The following is an 18289-nucleotide window of genomic DNA, read 5'->3' as shown; positions in this document are numbered from 1 at the left end:
GCTTACACACGTTTCGGACAATTTTTCCAATAGAACACTGAGTAGGTGGTCAGCATCACCTCCCGCAATTCGTCAGCGGTTCCCACGACAATTACTCCTACATTCGCACAATTCCATCATCGTATTCTGTAGTATTGACTTCTACTTAGGCATCGTATTTGCTCGTCTCCCCCCTACAGATTTTTACCGCAAGACAATATGGTAGGAGGCCATACGTCTCTTTCTTTTTAGCACTTGACAAGCATACCTAAATATTACAGGCACAACCCTGTCATGGCCTAGTTCATCCACACTGTTTGGTTTTGCGTTGGACCTCATTTGCCTTTGTATGATACATGCTTTGCTGTATGTCCTATGTACACTTCATCTGTACATTTTCGTGTGATAATTTGTATCTTGTGTTCAATAAACTTTGTTTTTTTTGGAAAAAAAAAAAAAAAAGAAATGGGGCTAAGAAACAGGCGTTCACTTTTAACCTAATAGTAATCTCCAGGCAACTATGAAAAACTAATACTGCTGTTAGGTGTTCATTAAAAAAATCATTAAAGCCCATTTCCAGGAAAAAACAAATTGTTTTCTAATGCATTAGGTCTATGCCTGCACTGCACTGGTCAATTACTCGTTTGGTCCAGGGGTGAGTAGAACATATACTCACCCGATCCTTTGTTCCACTGGAAAGTGGCACTCCCCCATGGTCCAGAGGTGGACTGTTCCTGGTCTGTGGAGCCTGCTCTGGACTTGATGTCAGGAACAGTCCACAACTCAAGACTGCTGGAGCACAGTGGTGCCGGAAGGGCCTTGTGCTGTGAGGATCGAAGGACAAGGTAAGTAAATCTCCTTTCTCCTCTCCCTTAGACTTAAATGATCCGTTACCCCATGCAGTGCAGGCACAGCCCTACTGCATGGGAAAACTTTTTTTTGTCTGGAAATGAGCTTTATTTGTATTTTAAATGCATCTAGTGCAAGCACCTAAATTTGACTTGGTATCAGCCTATTGTAACCTCCCGTACAGTGACTCCTATCTCTGAGAGAGATTGGTAAAGATCCATAAAAGTATGCTGAATGCACATGTGCTGACAGGGAGCGTGCTGACAAGTGGAGAAAGCAGGCAGATTACTTAATTTGTGTTCTGCTGCAACTGCAGCTGAGAAAGAAAATAGGTCACCAACCTGGCTATGCTGCTTAGCATTACAGTGTTAATCTCAGGACTGAATGAACAGTTACAGATAAAAACAGATACAACTAAAATAGATTCCGCAATTGTCATTCATTTGCGGATTTGCAGTTTTCTTGGGATACAGCTTTAAAACAATATCATGAAATGCGCTTGACTCATGGAATCTGTTTATCTACAAACTGCAAAGCTGTTCATTGGATAAAAGGTTTATTTTGTCACAACTACAATTTGTTTTTTTCAGTTATTTCTATTTTTGTCTTTTCTGGATATTGATTGTCCTTGTATTCCAGCATCACGAAGGAAAGTATTGTGGATGTGGAGGGAGTTGTGCGGAAAGTTGACCAGAAGATTGAGAGCTGCACTCAGCAAGACGTGGAGCTCCATGTTGAGAGAGTAAGTGCAGCTCATTTGTGCGACTACTAGCTGCTGATGTATTTCCATAAAGCTTGTTATACATGGATCAAAATTTAGCCATTTCAGCATGGACCGGCTGAATTTCGATCCATGTATGGGCACTCTGGTTGTAGAGAAGTCGATCTACCTGTCAACTTCTGTACAACTAGCCTGTCAGATAAATTCCGCTTGATCAGCACTGGCGGCTATAACCAGCAGTTCTGATCAGTGTATTCTGACAGCAGGGATGTGTCCCCGCTATCAGAACACAATAGCTTAGCGGGAGTGATCCTCCCATCCACCTCGAATGTGTGGATGGGGTAATTGGGTCTTTTATTTTTTTTTGGTTTTTGTTTTGTTTTTTTTTTTTTGTTGAATGAAAAAAACTAACCCATCTATGGCGAGGCCATACATGGTTCGAACTCCGAACGATTTTTCGTCTGAAAATCGGAAACATTGTTCGCTCGGTAATCCGATGGAGCCATCATTGATTTTGAACATCGGCTGACCAAGTCATAAAGTTCACCCCATATAACATGCAAAACTTCTTTTCCTTCCAGGTCACGGCTCATGCGCATATTCTTTTCGGGAAAACGATCGTACGGTTTGACCATCATTGAGTCGAAAATCTGTAGTTTTTCACACATTTTCCAACATGCCCGATCACCGAAAAGGGGAGGAACCACGAAAATCGGCCAGTGCCATTGACCCACTAACAGAGAGAAAATCAGCCAATTATTCTTAGGTCCAATTTTGGGATGAAAAAAATCGGTTGATTTTCGACCCATGTATGGCCGGCCTTAGTGAATACTTTATCTTGGAAAAATTCCCTTTCCCCCACCTAGTACAACATTATAAGCTCTGAGGAAGGTTATCCTCTGCAGTGCAATGCATTTCTGTAATGGAATGATCACATTTAGATCCCCCCCCCGACCCCCCCAAAGATTTTTTGACTAGAGCCCCAGTTTACAAAAATACTTAATAAAGGATCTACAGATATTTCCTGTGCGATATCGCCTTACAAGTGACTCTGTGTTTTGGTTGCATTTAAGGCCAGGTGTTTACAAATCTCTGTGTGCCACACCATTCTCTGTTTCTGATGAGGTTATATTTGTCAAATTTCCAGATCTATGTGATCAGCGCAGCTGAACCACGCCTGCCCCTGCAACTGGAAGATGCCATTCGGCCTGAAGGAGAGGGGGAAGAGGTGAGAGGGTCCGGGTTTATTTCAAGACACACTGCAACAAATGTATTACTTTGTCAGCCCTAAAGTCGCACTGCGACGGTACGAAAGCTGACCATGGTCACTTAGTTATGCATTTACAATGAAAATCTATCTGATCTTCACTAATAAATCTATCTTAGAACCTGCAAATCTGTTGCAGCTGGTTGCCTAGGAATTCAGGTGAACGGGTCACAAATTTCTCTCTCTCTCTTTCTCTGTTGCAGCCTGCTTTTTGCCTTTGTTGCAAATTTGCTTGATAAAATCCCTCAATATATACACAATATATACACTATTACAGATTGAGGTCTCTCAGTCAGGACTTTCTATATACAAGGTTTCTACAGAAACATGCATACAGTTCCATATCACGTTTCAGTTCTGTGGTTTCCCCTGTGCAGGTGCCGTGCAGGTTCCCCTAGGCATCCATTGCTGAGCCTTCTGCAAATTATAGTTGCCTGACTGCAATGCTGATCCCTGGCTGCTGTACTTGGAGTCACTGATCAGAGAAAAGCTTGTACATTAACGTTCTCTGCACTGCATGGTTATTCTGGGGTAATGCTGGCAAAGGAGCGTGACAGCCACATGACAAGCGTATTCTGTAGGTGGTCAGCAGTGGCAGCCTGGGCATTCCTGTCATGACAGGTTTTCTTTATTGTGCCAGAGTTGTCATGATGCACTGTCCTATCTATTCTCCACAAGCCATGTGCCAGAGTCATGATTCTTTTTGTCTACTGACAATAGATTATCAACAGCTGATCATCTGTGTCTGTCTGCCTGTCCAGGCATGGGTCTTTATCTGTACAATGCACTATATAACTCTTCTTCTCTCTTCCTTTTTTTTTCTTTTCCTCCCCTCTCTCTTTCTCTCTCCCTTCCTCCCCTCTCTCTTTCTCTCTCCCTTCCTCCCCTCTCTCTTTCTCTCTCCCTTCCTCCCCTCTCTCTTTCTCTCTCCCTTCCTCCCCTCTCTCTTTCTCTCTCCCTTCCTCCCCTCTCTCTTTCTCTCTCCCTTCCTCCCTCTCTCTTTCTCTCTCCCTTCCTCTCCTCTCTCTTTCTCTCTCCCTCCCCTCTCTCTTTCTCTCTCCCTCCCCTCTCTCTTTCTCTCTCCCTCCCCTCTCTCTTTCTCTCTCCCTCCCCTCTCTCTTTCTCTCTCCCTCCCCTCTCTCTTTCTCTCTCCCCCCCTCCCCTCTCTCTTTCTCTCTCCCTCCCCTCCCCTCTCTCTTTCTCTCTCCCTCCCCTCCCCTCTCTCTTTCTCTCTCCCTTCCTCTCTTTCTCTCTCCCTTCCTCTCTTTCTCTCTCCCTCCCCTCCCCTCTCTCTTTCTCTCTCCCTCCCCTCCCCTCTCTCTTTCTCTCTCCCTCCCCTCCCCTCTCTCTTTCTCTCTCCCTCCCCTCCCCTCTCTCTTTCTCTCTCCCTCCCCTCCCCTCTCTCTTTCTCTCTCCCTCCCCTCTCTCTTTCTCTCTCCCTCCCCTCCCCTCTCTCTTTCTCTCTCCCTCCCCTCCCCTCTCTCTTCCTCTCTCCCTCCCCTCCCCTCTCTCTTTCTCTCTCCCTCCCCTCCCCTCTCTCTTTCTCTCTCCCTCCCCTCCCCTCTCTCTTTCTCTCTCCCTCCCCTCCCCTCTCTCTTTCTCTCTCCCTTCCTCCCCTCTCTCTTTCTCTCTCCCTCCCCTCCCCTCTCTCTTCCTCTCTCCCTCCCCTCCCCTCTCTCTTTCTCTCTCCCTCCCCTCCCCTTTCTCTTTCTCTCTCCTTTCCTCCCCTCTCTCTTCCTCTCTCCCTCCCCTCCCCTCTCTCTTTCTCTCTCCCTCCCCTCCCCTCTCTCTTTCTCTCTCCCTTCCTCCCCTCTCTCTTTCTCTCTCCCTTCCTCCCCTCTCTCTTTCTCTCTCCCTTCCTCCCCTCTCTCTTTCTCTCTCCCTTCCTCCCCTCTCTCTTTCTCCCTTACCCCTCCCTTTCTCTTCCCTCTCTCCCTTCTTTCTTTCTCCCTCCTTTGTTTCCCCCTCTCTCCCTTCTCCCCCCCCCTCCTTTCTTTCCCCTCCTCTGCCTCCCTTTCTCACTCTCTGTCCCTCTTGCCACCCACTCACTCTCTCTTCTCCCTCTCTCTTACCGTCCACATTCTCATTCACACTGGCAGCTAGGGGGGGGGGGGGGGCAGTAAAACCCAGGAATTGTGCTACATTTTTACCGCCCTTTAACTGCTACCCCCTTTTAACTACAGATGTAGTGACCAGGGGTGTACACATGCCACCAGTGTGATGCCTTGCTTCACAGCAGGAATTATACCTCCCGTTACTTTTGACCCACCAAACGCAACCCATTCAAGCGAATTGGGTTGCTCTGCAAGAGTACTGCAGTTGCATGCATTGCATGCGGTTGTGGCTAGTGTAGGGTTCAAAGGGGTTAAAGCAGGCACTGAGGAAGCAAGCTGCTCTCTGAAGAACGATCCGAATGCGGATTGCACTTCCAAGACTGAAGCTGGTGTGAGCGAGCGCTGCCTCAACATTTCATCTTCGTTTTTCTATCCATGCTCTCTCCTTTCTTCTACATATATATTTATATCTTTATATCTTTTTTTTTTCTTGAATATATATTGTGTCTTCAGACTTCTGGTAAAAGAGGATATAGTAAAATCATTGTTACATGTGCATTGTATTATCTTGGTAAGCATCTTCCCAGCACATGTTACTAATTCTGAGTCAAACGATGGGGACCTGTCATGAGCCCCCAGGGATGGACTCTTGTGTAGCCCATCCACGTCATCACAGTGAAGGGAAGTCATTACGATGCATAGCTTCACAGTCTATGCATCTCCTGTTTATGTTGATATTTCCACAAAGCAGAGAATAGTTTTGTTCCTCTCAAGACATCCCGCTTATGTGTATAGATATCTCTGACTTCTCTGAATCTGCTTTACTTTCCTATTTATGTGCTCGGATGATATTTTTAGACCTAGTAAAGCTATGTAGGAGGCCGGTTTATGTTTACCCAGATTGGTCAATACTAAAATTGTACACAGGCCCGGGGATTGAATAAAGGAATGCAATGCCTTATACTGGTCCTACCAGACTGCTAATGCATTCCCCTATTTTTGTATCTGTAAAGCTGGATCCTAGAGAATGGCCTAGCTCCTACCTGAAGGTTTCAATACAATGGTGTCCTGTTCATAATTCCAAATCTGGGTAACAGTTCCTGCGGGCGCCGTAGTGGTGGCAACACAGTGGAATGGCAGTGATTCTGCCACATACGGTGCCAACCAAAGTTAAAGTGTAGGCAAAACCTGGTGACCCCTGCTCTCCTGTGACATCGGCAATTCCCCTTCTGACCATAGGGGCTGACTGACAGCATAGTATATTCCTTGGCTATGTCTGTTAAATGTTTTGCAAAGCAAATTTCCTCCCAGTTTCATTTGACCACATTTCCTTGCTAACCTGAGCCCCTGTGGCAATCTTTCCTCCTAGGCTGCATCTTTTGAAACAGACCAGCAGGATTGTGTAACCTGATTTTGGAAAATTATTTTATGGTACTTTCACAATACATTTCTGACTTTAAGGCATACAGTGCCTTGCAAAAGTATTCTCCCCCACTTGTTTTTCTTTCTGTTTTCTTCCATTACAACTTGAAATTAAAATATACAGTATGTTTTAGGGGTTTTGTAACGTGATTAACACAACATGCCTACAACTTTAAAGGTGCAAAAAGAAATACAGAGTGTGCATAAGTACTCACCTCCTTTGCCATGAAACACCTAAATTTGATGTGGTCAAACTAGTTAACTTCAGGAGCCCCACCTGTGTGTAATCAAAATGTCACATTATCTGTGAGATGATGTCATTATAAATACAATACACCTATCTTCAATGCCATCACACAACATGAAGACCAAGGAGCTCTCCAAAAAAGGTCAAAGTTGTGGAAAAGTATAGATCAGGTTTGGGTTGTAAAAATAAAAAATATCCCAAACTTTGAACATTCCACCAAGCATCATTAAAATAGTTTCAGAGCCTCACGATAAATGCTTAAGGGTCCCGCACTCAGGCTGTCAAGCTCCGATGAGTTGGACGCTGCTGACTAGTGAGGGTGCAGGCTGAGGAAAGGTCCATCCAGACCCAAAGCATGCTGCAGAAATAGGAAGAGATAGCCCTGCCACCACACACCTCACCTGGCCAGAGTGGTTAGCAGTCTCAGCTCAGCGCCTAAGGCCTGGTCTGGATGAATTGAGCTGAGGCTGCTTTTACTTGCTAACCACTTGGGCCGGGCGGGGTGTGCAGCAGCCGGGCTATCTCTTCCTATTTCTGTAGTTGCAAAGCCTGAAGTATTTTTACCTTCCTTCTATGCATGAAGGTAAAAAAAACCTTCTGTATACATTTCCCACTGAATACCTGGGCCCGATCCAGCGATGTAACTTCTGCTGTCGGGGACCTCGCACTCCTTATTGGCTCAGAGACAACAGCAGGAGCCATTGGCTCCCACTGCTGTCAATCACAGCCAATGGGGAGGGTCCATGGCCGAGCCCCATTCTGAGTGTCTTATGGACACACAAAGTGGGACTTAGGAACGAGCACAAGCAAGGGGCTTGCTATGAGGGCACTTGTAAGGGGAAAAGCCAGGAGCGGTGGCAGGGGACCCAAAAAGAGGAGAATCGGGGCTACTCTGCAAAACCCTTGCACAGAGCAGGTAAGTATGACATGTTTTTTAATGAAGAAAACAATTAAGCCTTTAGCATCACTTTAAATCGGTTATTAAAAAACTGGAAAGAATATGGCACCACTACAAACCAGTGAAGAAAAGGCTGCCCATCAAATTCACTGATCGGGCAAGAAGGGCATTTATCAAGATGCAACAAAAACACCAAAGAAGCAAGTGTCCCTGAAACAGGAGATGACCTAAGGATTGAAATTGATTTCAGGCTTTCTGCAAAACATTCTTCTAACAATTCTACAAACCTTCCACATTGCATGCTTAATGGACATTATTTATAAACTGTATCTGGACTTTAAGAAGAACTCCAGGAAAAAAATTTTTTTCCCATGCAGTGGGGCTGTGCCTAGGGGGTTGGAGAATCAAGATATACTCAGCTAATCCTCCGATCCTCACAGCACAACAACCGTCTCTGTGGCTTCTGACCATTACCCCCCCCCCCCCTCCTTCATGGTCTAATGGTCTTTTGCAGTTTGCAGTGGACTGTTCTGACATTGTTACGCCTGTGTATCGACTCTGAACATGAAGACGTCAGGAACAGTCTACTGTTACTACTGTTAGAAGGGGGAGCTCCGTTTTGCGAAGAATAGAAGGATCAGGTGAGTATAAGCTTTGTGTTCACCTCTACGCAAAACAAGCAGTTTTCTCATGCAGTGCAGGCAAGGGGAGGAAAAAATTGCCTGGATTTGTGCTTTTAATGCCTGTGATGCACTTTTTACTGCATATTTGAGCAGTGGAAACCTGACCGAGGTTCTAACCCTCCCCTCATGTTTTCCACAACTTCCAAAATTTGGGCAGGAGTTGGGAATTAATACTATACACTTATTGTGTTGCTCATGATAGCCAATCCAGTTCATTTTATATTTTGATCTTCCTGAGAAAAATAACAATTGGAAACCAATTGCTGGAAGTAATGCAGTACCTTCTCTTCAAACACATTTCATACATGAGGTGTATAATTGTACATCAGCATAAAGAACATTTTCAGCAGTTTAGCGCATGATTTGTCAATTCTTATTCTTGCACTAGGACCTTCCATTGCAGAAGCTATTTTTATACCCCGTTTAATAAGACGTCTATATGAGTTCTGGCTTGTTTTGTAAGTTGCTCAGCAGGATGGTGCTACTCTTCACTGAGAATATTGACTCAAAACTCTCTACTGTATTATGTTTCCCTGCTTGATGTTTTTGTGTGTGTTTTCTTTGTTGTTTTTTTCTGCTTTAGGAAGGAAGAGCTACTGTAAACCAGGATACCCGGCTGGACAATAGAGTCATTGATTTAAGGGTAAGGATTCAGTCCCAGCTCACGCAAAACCAAATTTGTTTTTTGTTTTTTTTTAATTGTGCTTGTATGACAAACAAGAATTTAGAACAGGTGTTGACAAAGTCGACAACAGGGTAGATCTCTAAGGAGTCCTTGTCATGTTCTTTAGCAAAACCGCCCTGGTCAGGGACGTTATTGAATGATGGGGCGCAATTTCAAACTTGGTAAGCTCCCTCACCCCTTCCCCACATGGAACCCTTAATTTGCATCCTAATTGCACTCCCTCTATTGATACAGAATATAGCAATTATACAGGGGTTCCTAACTATACCTAAATGTAATTGCCAAATGCTATTGTGACCTTCATAAATCCACTATGTAACCGGACCTCTTTGGACCCCTTTTGTTTCAGGGCCCCATAGCAGTTGCATAGATCTGTTGTGGTTGAAATTACACCTTTTGTTCATGTTCCTAGATTGTAAGCTCGAAAGAGCAGGGCCCTCAATCCCCTCATGTTTTGCATTGTATTGGTATTGTTCTGTCACATGTTCTGTCCCCCTTTGTAATGTACAGCGCTGAGCGAACTATCGGCGCTTTATAAATACTGTATAATAATAATAATGTCCTGTTTTAATAGCAGCATTCTAAAGTGTCCCTGTCATGTTCTTGTAGCAGCGATCTAAAGATTCCCTGTTGTGATCTTTATGGTAGCTTTGTTCCAGACTGAGCAAGGCTTCATCTCAGTTCTCAAATAAATTACATCAGCCATACATAGACCGACTTGGATACAACCAGCCTGTCGGATTTTTTACATACGATTACTGCCAGCAGCTTCATCTATAGCCACTAGAAGTAATTATTTTGTTCTGTTGGCTGGAATGGCTCCCTGTGCAACTGCACCCCCCCCCCCTGCAATAACACTGCAAGAGACATTGTTGATGGGGGAAATTGAGTGATTTTCCACCAAAGGAAGGAAAGAAAATCGAGTCATCTATGGGCTGCTTGATACACAAGGTCCCATGTCCCTTGATGGATGGCATTAGTTTCCTATGAATTGATGGGTTGTCCCAAAGGTGGTCCTGTTGTGTGGTATAGGAAGTACTCACAGTTCGATTTTGATGGACAAACGGTTGTTTGCAGTATCTTTTAGTAATGGTTACTTTTGAATGCACTTTTTAATAAAGTCTTTTCATCAAAAGGTACCTTATAGAATGTTTTATATTTTTGAAGGTATAGGCTCCAGGCTATCATTATCTGTGCTTTTTATTTGGTGGTAAGCATAAGGATGAGAGACTTGAGACAGGTGGTTATGTATAGCAAATGCTGTATACACGGTCTTTATATTACGTAATTGAAATATGCATCCTAGAAATATAGGGGCTTATATAGTAATGTTGTGCTGACTGCTGATATGCAGTTCCCTATGTAAGCAAATCAAAATACCAATTTTACTTAACAGCAATCTGATTTATTGACACATGATCCTTTTTCGTATTATTTAAGAAATAATATGTGCTTGGAGAACAGAAGGATGGCAGTTTTGTTGATATACCACCTTCAAGCAGTGATGTTTCATGTGGCTTTTGCAGCCATTATATCTGATTTTACAAAAACAGTTGAAAGGTGCAAAAGGGATAACTTTTAAGGTGATCTAAAAGAATTGGATTCTACAGAATGATTAAAAACTAAAAAATATTGAACCTTATACTATTTTTTTTCCTAAAGGAGGATTGGACACTGGCAAACTGTAGGCCAGCCCAGGGTGTAACTCCTCTTTCCAACATGCCTCATTTTGTTGCTCGTGTCCCAGGAAGATGAGTGTCTTTTCTTCAGTGCTGCTGTTGAAAAGACTAACCTTTGAATTTTACTAGCTATTTTTTTTATTCTTCTACTGAGATTCTTCTACATCAGCAGCTGCTGATGGCTTTATCCACTGGCTTGCAGCTTTTCAATCCGGTCATCCTCAGTGTGACTTTGGACTATACAACATGTGTAGCACCCTCGAAAATTGCAGGGTGAGCCTGGAATCTACCTTTTTTCATGGTGCTTTCCAGACTTCAGGCTCTGGTTTAGTTAGCGGCAGAGTTTTCTCCGGATCTAGAGCCACTAGCATTGCCTCTGCACTTGTCCTTTATCTGAAGACTCAGTGAATAGGCAATTCAGGCCCAGAACCCAGAGTTCCCTCACTAATATTGATCGCTGTTTCCTGTCAGTTTCGGCATGGAAGGGATTACAACTATGGGTTAGAAAGCTAATGTAATTTCTCCGGACAAAGTGTCATGCATGTTCTCCGCACTCTTTTCCACCATACAGCATTGAAGAAGCATTTGCCTGCTGCTGCTCCTGCTACACAGAAGCTTTGATTCTTTGACCACCCAACCCTCCAGTCATGAAGCTTCACCTGATACAAGCTGTCCAGCTTGGAAAGTGGTGAAGTCTGCAGCCTGGAATCATACTGCCCTTTGATTTTGGAGAGTCTTCCTTCAATGAAGCCCTCTTTGTCTGCATTCGGTGAGCTGGATCCTCTGCCCTCTTGGCTGAGGTTTTAACTATGTTGTGTAGGATGTTATGACCCAAATTTCCCAGTTGCTTCCATGCCCTCCCCACCAGAAACTCTGTCTGATTTTCTTGAAGCTATAGTGGAGTCTGAGACATCATCTCCTAAAACCCTGATAGTCTTGGACTTGCTCAGATTTTTACCAGAGGATATTTCCTGAGGAGACACAGTTCCTACTGTAGATCGGGCTATTTCTCGACTTAGGAGGGCAACTGTCATACCAGTAGCTAATGCCCTGGCCACTCTAGAACTATGTTTTTGGGTTTTTTGTTTTTTTTTAATGCGGGTTCTGCTTTATCAGATATGCTATCCACCTGAACATGCAGCAACTGGGGAGCAGAAGTGTCTTTTCAACACATAGGCAGCCATAAAGGTAAGTATGTTGACTCTTGTGTAAAGAAGGTGACAGGGTCACTTTAGACTTGAACTTTGGGCTCCTCCTAACCCCCACTCCTCCCCCTCTCCCCTCTCTAACTAATCGCTGCTTTAGAAAAGAAAAAACTACCCAAATGCCCCCTTTACTCAACTAAATCTTCAGTCATGTGACCTTTCAGTCCTAAGTCGTTATCATCTTCTCCTCCTTTCCACTATGAATTGCTTCTGAATGGATGGGAGCAGGCTTTTAATTTTTATCTAGATGTAGGTTTTAAAGTGTATTTCCCCCATTACAGGTAGATTTGAGAAACCTCTACTATATGTTTGTGTTCCCATTTCCACAGCATACCTAAAAAGCTTTTTAAATATATATTTTAACCTTTCTAGTTGTTTCTAGAAAGGCTAATATGTAGGACTCTATAGTCAGCTTCTATTTTATTTTTTTTTAGAATAGCTTTCGATGTACAATTAGGGGACAACCTGAGGGACAGTTTTTGTTAAAGTGCATTAACCCTTTTACAACGGCTATACACTTTTATGCAGCAGGACAGGTTGGCCTAAAAGCTTAGTTGCCATATATATGCATCCCTGTCTTGTCCAGAGCTTTGATAGAGGCATCACAGACAGCTCACAATCAAGTACTGATGATCTAGAGCTGGTAGGACTGGCTCCCAATGACGTCAGCATTATATAGCCAATCACAGTGCCACATAATGGGGAGCCCCTCCTACTGATCCCAGTCATCACAACCCATTTAAAGTAAAGTCTGGTGTAAAGGGGTTAACATAAAAGGTACCACCCAAGTCTTTAGATCATTAACCCTTTGTTAGGACATTGTGCACATACTGTATAGTTTAACCACTTCCTGTTCGGACACTTTTACCCCCTTCCTGACCAGGGCAATTTTCAGCTTTCAGCGCTATCACACTTTAAATGACAATTGCGCGGTCATGCAATACTGTACCCATATGAATTTTTTACCATTTTTTTGAGACAGATAAAGCTTTATTTTGGTGGTATTTATTCACCGCTGGGATTTTTATTTTTTTTACTATGTAAATGAAAATGTCCAAAAATTTTGAAAAAAAGTTTTTTTTAAATAAAATTTTGCAAATAAATAATATTTCATCGTAAATGTTGGCCAAAATTTATTCCGTTATTTTTTTAGTAAAAAAAAAATCCAAATTAGTTTATAACCAAAAATTATAATTTTTAAACATTTTTTTTTACATTTTTTTTTTTATATTATTATTATTATTTTTTTTTTTACATACTGTCACCCTAGCAGTACAGTGTCACCATGGTGACACTGTACTACTTGTGGGGGGTGATGAAGATTTTTTTTTTTTTTTTACACTGATTGCTTTTACACCCATATAGGATGTAAAAGCAATCATTTCTCTTTCTCTCTGTCTGCATTCTTGCAGTCATTGAGAAGTACTGAGTGAGCTGTGATTGGTCACAGCTTGTCACATGGTACAAGGCTGTTGTGAATAGCCTTGTACCATGTGACCTCTGTGATCATTCACAGATTTCACATGTAGTAAGCAATGATGTCACAAGTGACATCTTGCTTACTACTTTGCATGTGATCACTGATTCGCCAATCAGTGATCACATGATCGAGACCTCATACAGAGGTCCCGTCCGACGATCGGTGTTTCACTGTGTCCGGAGGACACAGCGGACATCGGATCGTGGTGGTGCGCGCTCCCTGGAAAAGGCGGGTGCCGTTTATGAATGGCAACCCGCCCCTGGAGTGCCACCGCCCTGCCGTTTATAAACAGCAGGCGGACGGCAAGAGGTTAAAACTGACAATGAAATCTACCAGCACAATACAGACATGGTTAATTTTGGTAAACGTAACTCCCTAGTCACCTTACAGGATGAGTTCACCTTTGGGAACATGTTGCATGTGCCACCCATTTTTAGGATGTAACATGTACCTGTTTCTGCTCTCCCCCAGATCCCCTTCTCTTTGTGACAGCAGGCCAAGGATCTTTTCCCTGCACCCGCTGTCACAATTTGAAAAGAGCGCAGCCGTGCGATCTGCCCACACGGCCTTGGCATTCATTCACACAGTTTGTGAATGAATTAACTCCTTTGCGGATGTTGGCTTGTAGTTCTCAATGAACTAAAAGGACACTAATGAGCATCCCTGTGGTTTATTGATTCTTCTTGGACTGAAGTAACTGCCTGACAACTACGCCTGAGTCTTCAGGAGCCTGACACTGCACCCACGATCTGCTGATTGTGGTTGCAATGCTTTAAAGACATCTAAAAAAAAAAAAAAAATAAATGCATATTTCTTTTACCTGCAAAAAATGTGCATGTATTTTATTTTATTTTTTTTAAGTGAAGGTATTCTTTAACCACTTCCCGACCGGCCGTTGCATATAAACGGCCGGACGGTGGCAGTGCAGGGTTGGGTGGCTGTTTATAAACGGCCTCCCCGCACCCTGCTTGTGCACGCTCCGGACACAGTGAAACGCCGATCGTCGGACAGGACCTCTGTACGAGGTCCCGATCATGCGATCACTGATTGGCCAATCAGTGATCACATGCAAAGTAGTAAGCAAGATGTCACTTGTGACATCATTGCTTACTATGTGTGAAATCTGTGAATGATCACAGAGGTCACATGGTACAAGGCTATTCACAACAGCCTTATACCATGTGACAAGCTGTGACCAATCACAGCTCACTCAGTACTTCTCAATGAGTGCAAGAATGCAGACAGAGAGAAAGAGAAATGATTGCTTTTACATCCTATATGGGTGTAAAAGCAATCAGTGTAAAAAAAAAAAAATCTTCATCACCCCCCACAAGTAGTACTGCTAGGGTGACAGTATGTAAAAAAATAAATAAAAAATAATAATATAAAAAAAAAATAAATAAAAATGTAAAAAAAAATTTTTTAATTTTTGGTTATAAACTAATTTGGATTTTTTTTTTACTAAAAAGATAACGGAATAAATTTTGGCAAAGATTTATGATGAACAATTATTTATTTGCAAAATTTTATTTAAAAAAACACTTTTTTTCAAAAGTTTTGGACTTTTTCATTTACATAGCAAAAAAAATAAAAATCCCAGCAGTGAATAAATACCACCAAAATAAAGCTTTATCTGTGTCAAAAAAATGGTAAAAAATTCATTTGGGTACAGTATTGCATGACCGCGCAATTGTCATTCAAAGTGTGATAGCGCTGAAAACTGAAAATTGCCCTGGTCAGGAAGGGGGTAAAAGTGTCCGGTCTGGAAGTGGTTAACATTACATAGAAAGCAAAAACTAAGATTTTTCAGCAAGCAAAACTGTAAGAAGAAATGTTTTTAATGTTCTACTACTGTGGAAGTAAGAACATGTAACAAAGTAGGTGCTATTCCAATTGGGATGCAAAAGTGGAAATACAGTTTAAGGGTTCATTTTCAATTCTGTCTGAAGTGCACCTTCAAATTGTATGTATCATTTAATAATTGCAGCGCCAGCGACCTTTTCTCATGATCGCTGCCGATGCCACTACCTAGGAAGCATTGGTCAGTCCTGCCTCTTTGTGATAACGCCCAGAGGACACTGGCAGATAATGGTGACTTTGATACTAGTTATGATAGAGAATACCATCTGCAGTGTCAGTGGTGACAGGAAGAGACTGAACAGCTGCTGGTCCCAGATAAACAGATTAGCCTGTGGTCAGACATAGCCAGCATTGATCCTGTCCATGTCATGCCACCTCCCAGACAGCTATTGTGCAATCTCCCCCTCACAATCCAATGAGTTTTTTCTTATGATTTGAAAAGAAGAATGACCCACAGAAAATACACACGAGGTTCAAATTAGTTCAATAACCGACCCTTCACTCGTGGCAGACTTCGATTTTATGCTGTTTTTTTATATGAAGGACATGATATGCCTGAGTTTTATAAATAAATATTAAGGGAGTAACATCTTTAAAAATAGGGAATGAGTTGAATTTTGCCATCTCTCTTCTTCCACAAATACTAGTTGCTGGGCTGTCCTGTTCAACCTTTAGCCTCAGTCCTTTAAGTCATTTGCCTGAGCCAGAAGTGCAGAAAAGGATTTCTAACTTTGCTCCACTGTTCCTGATCTGCATGATTTTTTTTCCAGGTTAGTGAAGCCAAAGTGTCCGCAAAATAGCCAGGCAACTAGACTTCTTAAAAGGAGACCAGCAGCAGCAACTGCCCTACTTTTTTCATGATCAGGTAACTTTAACCCCTTGCCTACCGGGCACTTATACCCCCTTCCTGCCCAGGCCAATTTCCAGCTTTCAGCGCTGTTGCACTTTGAATGACAATTGCGCGGTCATGCAACACTGTACCCATATGAAATTTTTATTATTTTTTTTATGACAGATAGAGCTTTATTTTGGTGGTAAATAATCACCTCTGGGTTTTTTAGGTTTTCTTAAACCAAAAAGCACTGAAAAAAAAATTTTTTTTCTTAGTTTTTGTTATAAAATTTTGTAAATAAGTGATTTTTCTCCTTAACTGATGTACGCTAATGAGGCTGCAGTGATGGGCACTGATAGGCTGCACTGATGGACACTGATAGGTGGCACTGATGGGCATTGACAGGCATCACTGATGGGCACTGAAAGGCAGCACTCATATATGGCACTGATAGGCGGCACTGCTAGGCGGCACTGACTGGCACTGATAGGTGGCACTGATTGGCAGCACTGATAGGTGGCACTGACTGGCATTGATAGGTGGCACTGACTGGCATTGATGGGTGACACTGAAAGTTAGCTCAGATGGGCATTGATATGTGGCATTGATGGACACTGAAATGTGGCACAGATGGGCACTGGCAGGTGGCATGGATGAGCACTGAGAACTGGCACTGATGGACACTGACAGGTGGCACTGCTGGGGCTACACAGATCATCAGGGCACACTGATCATCAGTGCTCTGATGATCTGTGTAGATGTCCCCTCCGAGGAATGCCGATTACTGGCTCTCCTTTCCTCACGAGCTTCCAGCATGACAGCTCATGGGGAGAGAAATGCTGATAATCGGCATTTCCCTGTTTACATGTGATCAGCTGTGATTGGACACAGCTGATCACATGACCGAGCCGACATCTTCGGCTCTTTCCGTGGATCGGTGATCTCGGACACAGCGCACCGCCGATCACTGCGCTACGGGAGTCGCGCATGCGCAGTGAGAATGGGAGGACGTCATATGACGTCCTCCCAGAAGGAGAGAACCACCTTGCATCTGTCATATTACTATATGGCGGGCGGGAGGCGGTTAAAGGGGCACGGTCACCTTGCATATTCTGTGCAAAGTGGCCATGTCTATGGAAAGGGGACCTCTATTCCCCCCACCCCATTGCACTGATACTCACTCTATCTGCTTTCTCCATTACAGCTGGCAGCTGAAACCCCAGTGTCAGCTGGTGTTGGACACTAAGTGGAGCGGTGACGTCATTTGTCCTGTCCTGTGAGAGTGTTCAGGCCTAGTTATTGGCTGTTAGATCCATGCACTGTTACATTGAAGGTGGTCACATGAGCCTCCATACCCGGTAATACCGTATTTCTTTTTGGTGACCAAGGCATCAGAAAGAGGAGAATGGGGTTGCTATTAAGATGAGGATTAGTAGCTTGCAATAGAGGTCCTTTACACAGATACTGTCATTTTACCCTGAATGAGCAAAGTGACAGTGTCTCATTAAACACTTGTTTGTTAATAAATTGACATACACCCATGGCAGAAGGGTTTCTCTGTTTATGGGGTGCTCGTGCTTCTAAGACTTGGGAACCTGTAGTAATTTAGTTCACAGTGTGAGTTGGAAGCTGCAGCAAGTCAGATGGTACCTACCTAATATTCTTGCTGAAGAACGTCCTGTATCATTTAGCACTTTTCCTCCCTAACCTGCCTTTGACCTCGCCCTTCATTCATTGGATATCAGTTCTTTCAGTTCTGGAGGCTCAGCTTCACATGTGGGCATTACCTAAAGCAGTCTACATGCAAATGCAGTATGTCTAGGAATACCCACTCTTCCATGTGTACATCTGCCCATCAAGGCATTTTGACATTTACAGTCCACAGAGAAAGTATGTTCTAAAGTGGATTACCTAGGAAACTGGGAACTGGTACTCTGGCTCAAATGCCTTTGAAATGCAGGAATAATCCTCTAACACAATGAAGTCGGCTACTTGGTACAATTCATTGGATCAGTTATTTTAGCAGGATACAGCAGTAACATGTTAAGGTGTTTCAGGTGAAGCTTTGAGTATGCTTTCGGGCGAAACGCGTCAGCATGTTACTACTGTAGCCAATAAAGAATTGTTCCGGTGTATAGTACCAAGTAGCTGGCTTCATTGTATCACATGATTTTGACATTTATATAGATCTTCCAAAGAGTCAGTTCACAGTTTGCATCAAGGCTCCGGGCTCTTGGATGTAGTTCTGGATACTGTGATGTTTTAAGGAAGCTATACTGGCCTCTCCCAGTAGCTATGATCTGCCTGAATTGCATAGGGAAGCAGCAAGTGTTAGTGATGACATCACTGGACCTAAAATAAGGTATATAATAAAAATGGAAATACTTTTATTTATTTAAAATGATCATTAGCATGTGGAATAGGGGAA

At 43.1% G+C, this 18289-nt stretch overlaps 1 protein-coding gene across 1 annotated transcript in view; it reads left to right on the top strand.

Annotated features, from left to right (window-relative positions):
• Positions 1-18289, top strand: part of DARS1 (aspartyl-tRNA synthetase 1) — a 181025-nt gene that overhangs the window by 122120 nt on the left and 40616 nt on the right. The window contains exons 7-9 of the mRNA XM_089654055.1: positions 1468-1570; positions 2697-2777; positions 8704-8763. Of these exons, the coding sequence (XP_089510181.1) occupies positions 1468-1570; positions 2697-2777; positions 8704-8763 (244 nt within the window). The remainder of the gene's footprint in view (positions 1-1467; positions 1571-2696; positions 2778-8703; positions 8764-18289) is intronic.

This window comes from Staurois parvus, unplaced genomic scaffold (assembly GCF_062004578.1).
Source record: "Staurois parvus isolate SC_StPar_1 unplaced genomic scaffold, SC_StPar_1.0 ptg000735l, whole genome shotgun sequence".
NCBI classification, from domain to species: domain Eukaryota; kingdom Metazoa; phylum Chordata; class Amphibia; order Anura; family Ranidae; genus Staurois; species Staurois parvus.
The sequence above is the reverse complement of the archived record's forward strand: the minus strand, read 5'-3'. Positions and strand labels throughout refer to the sequence as shown.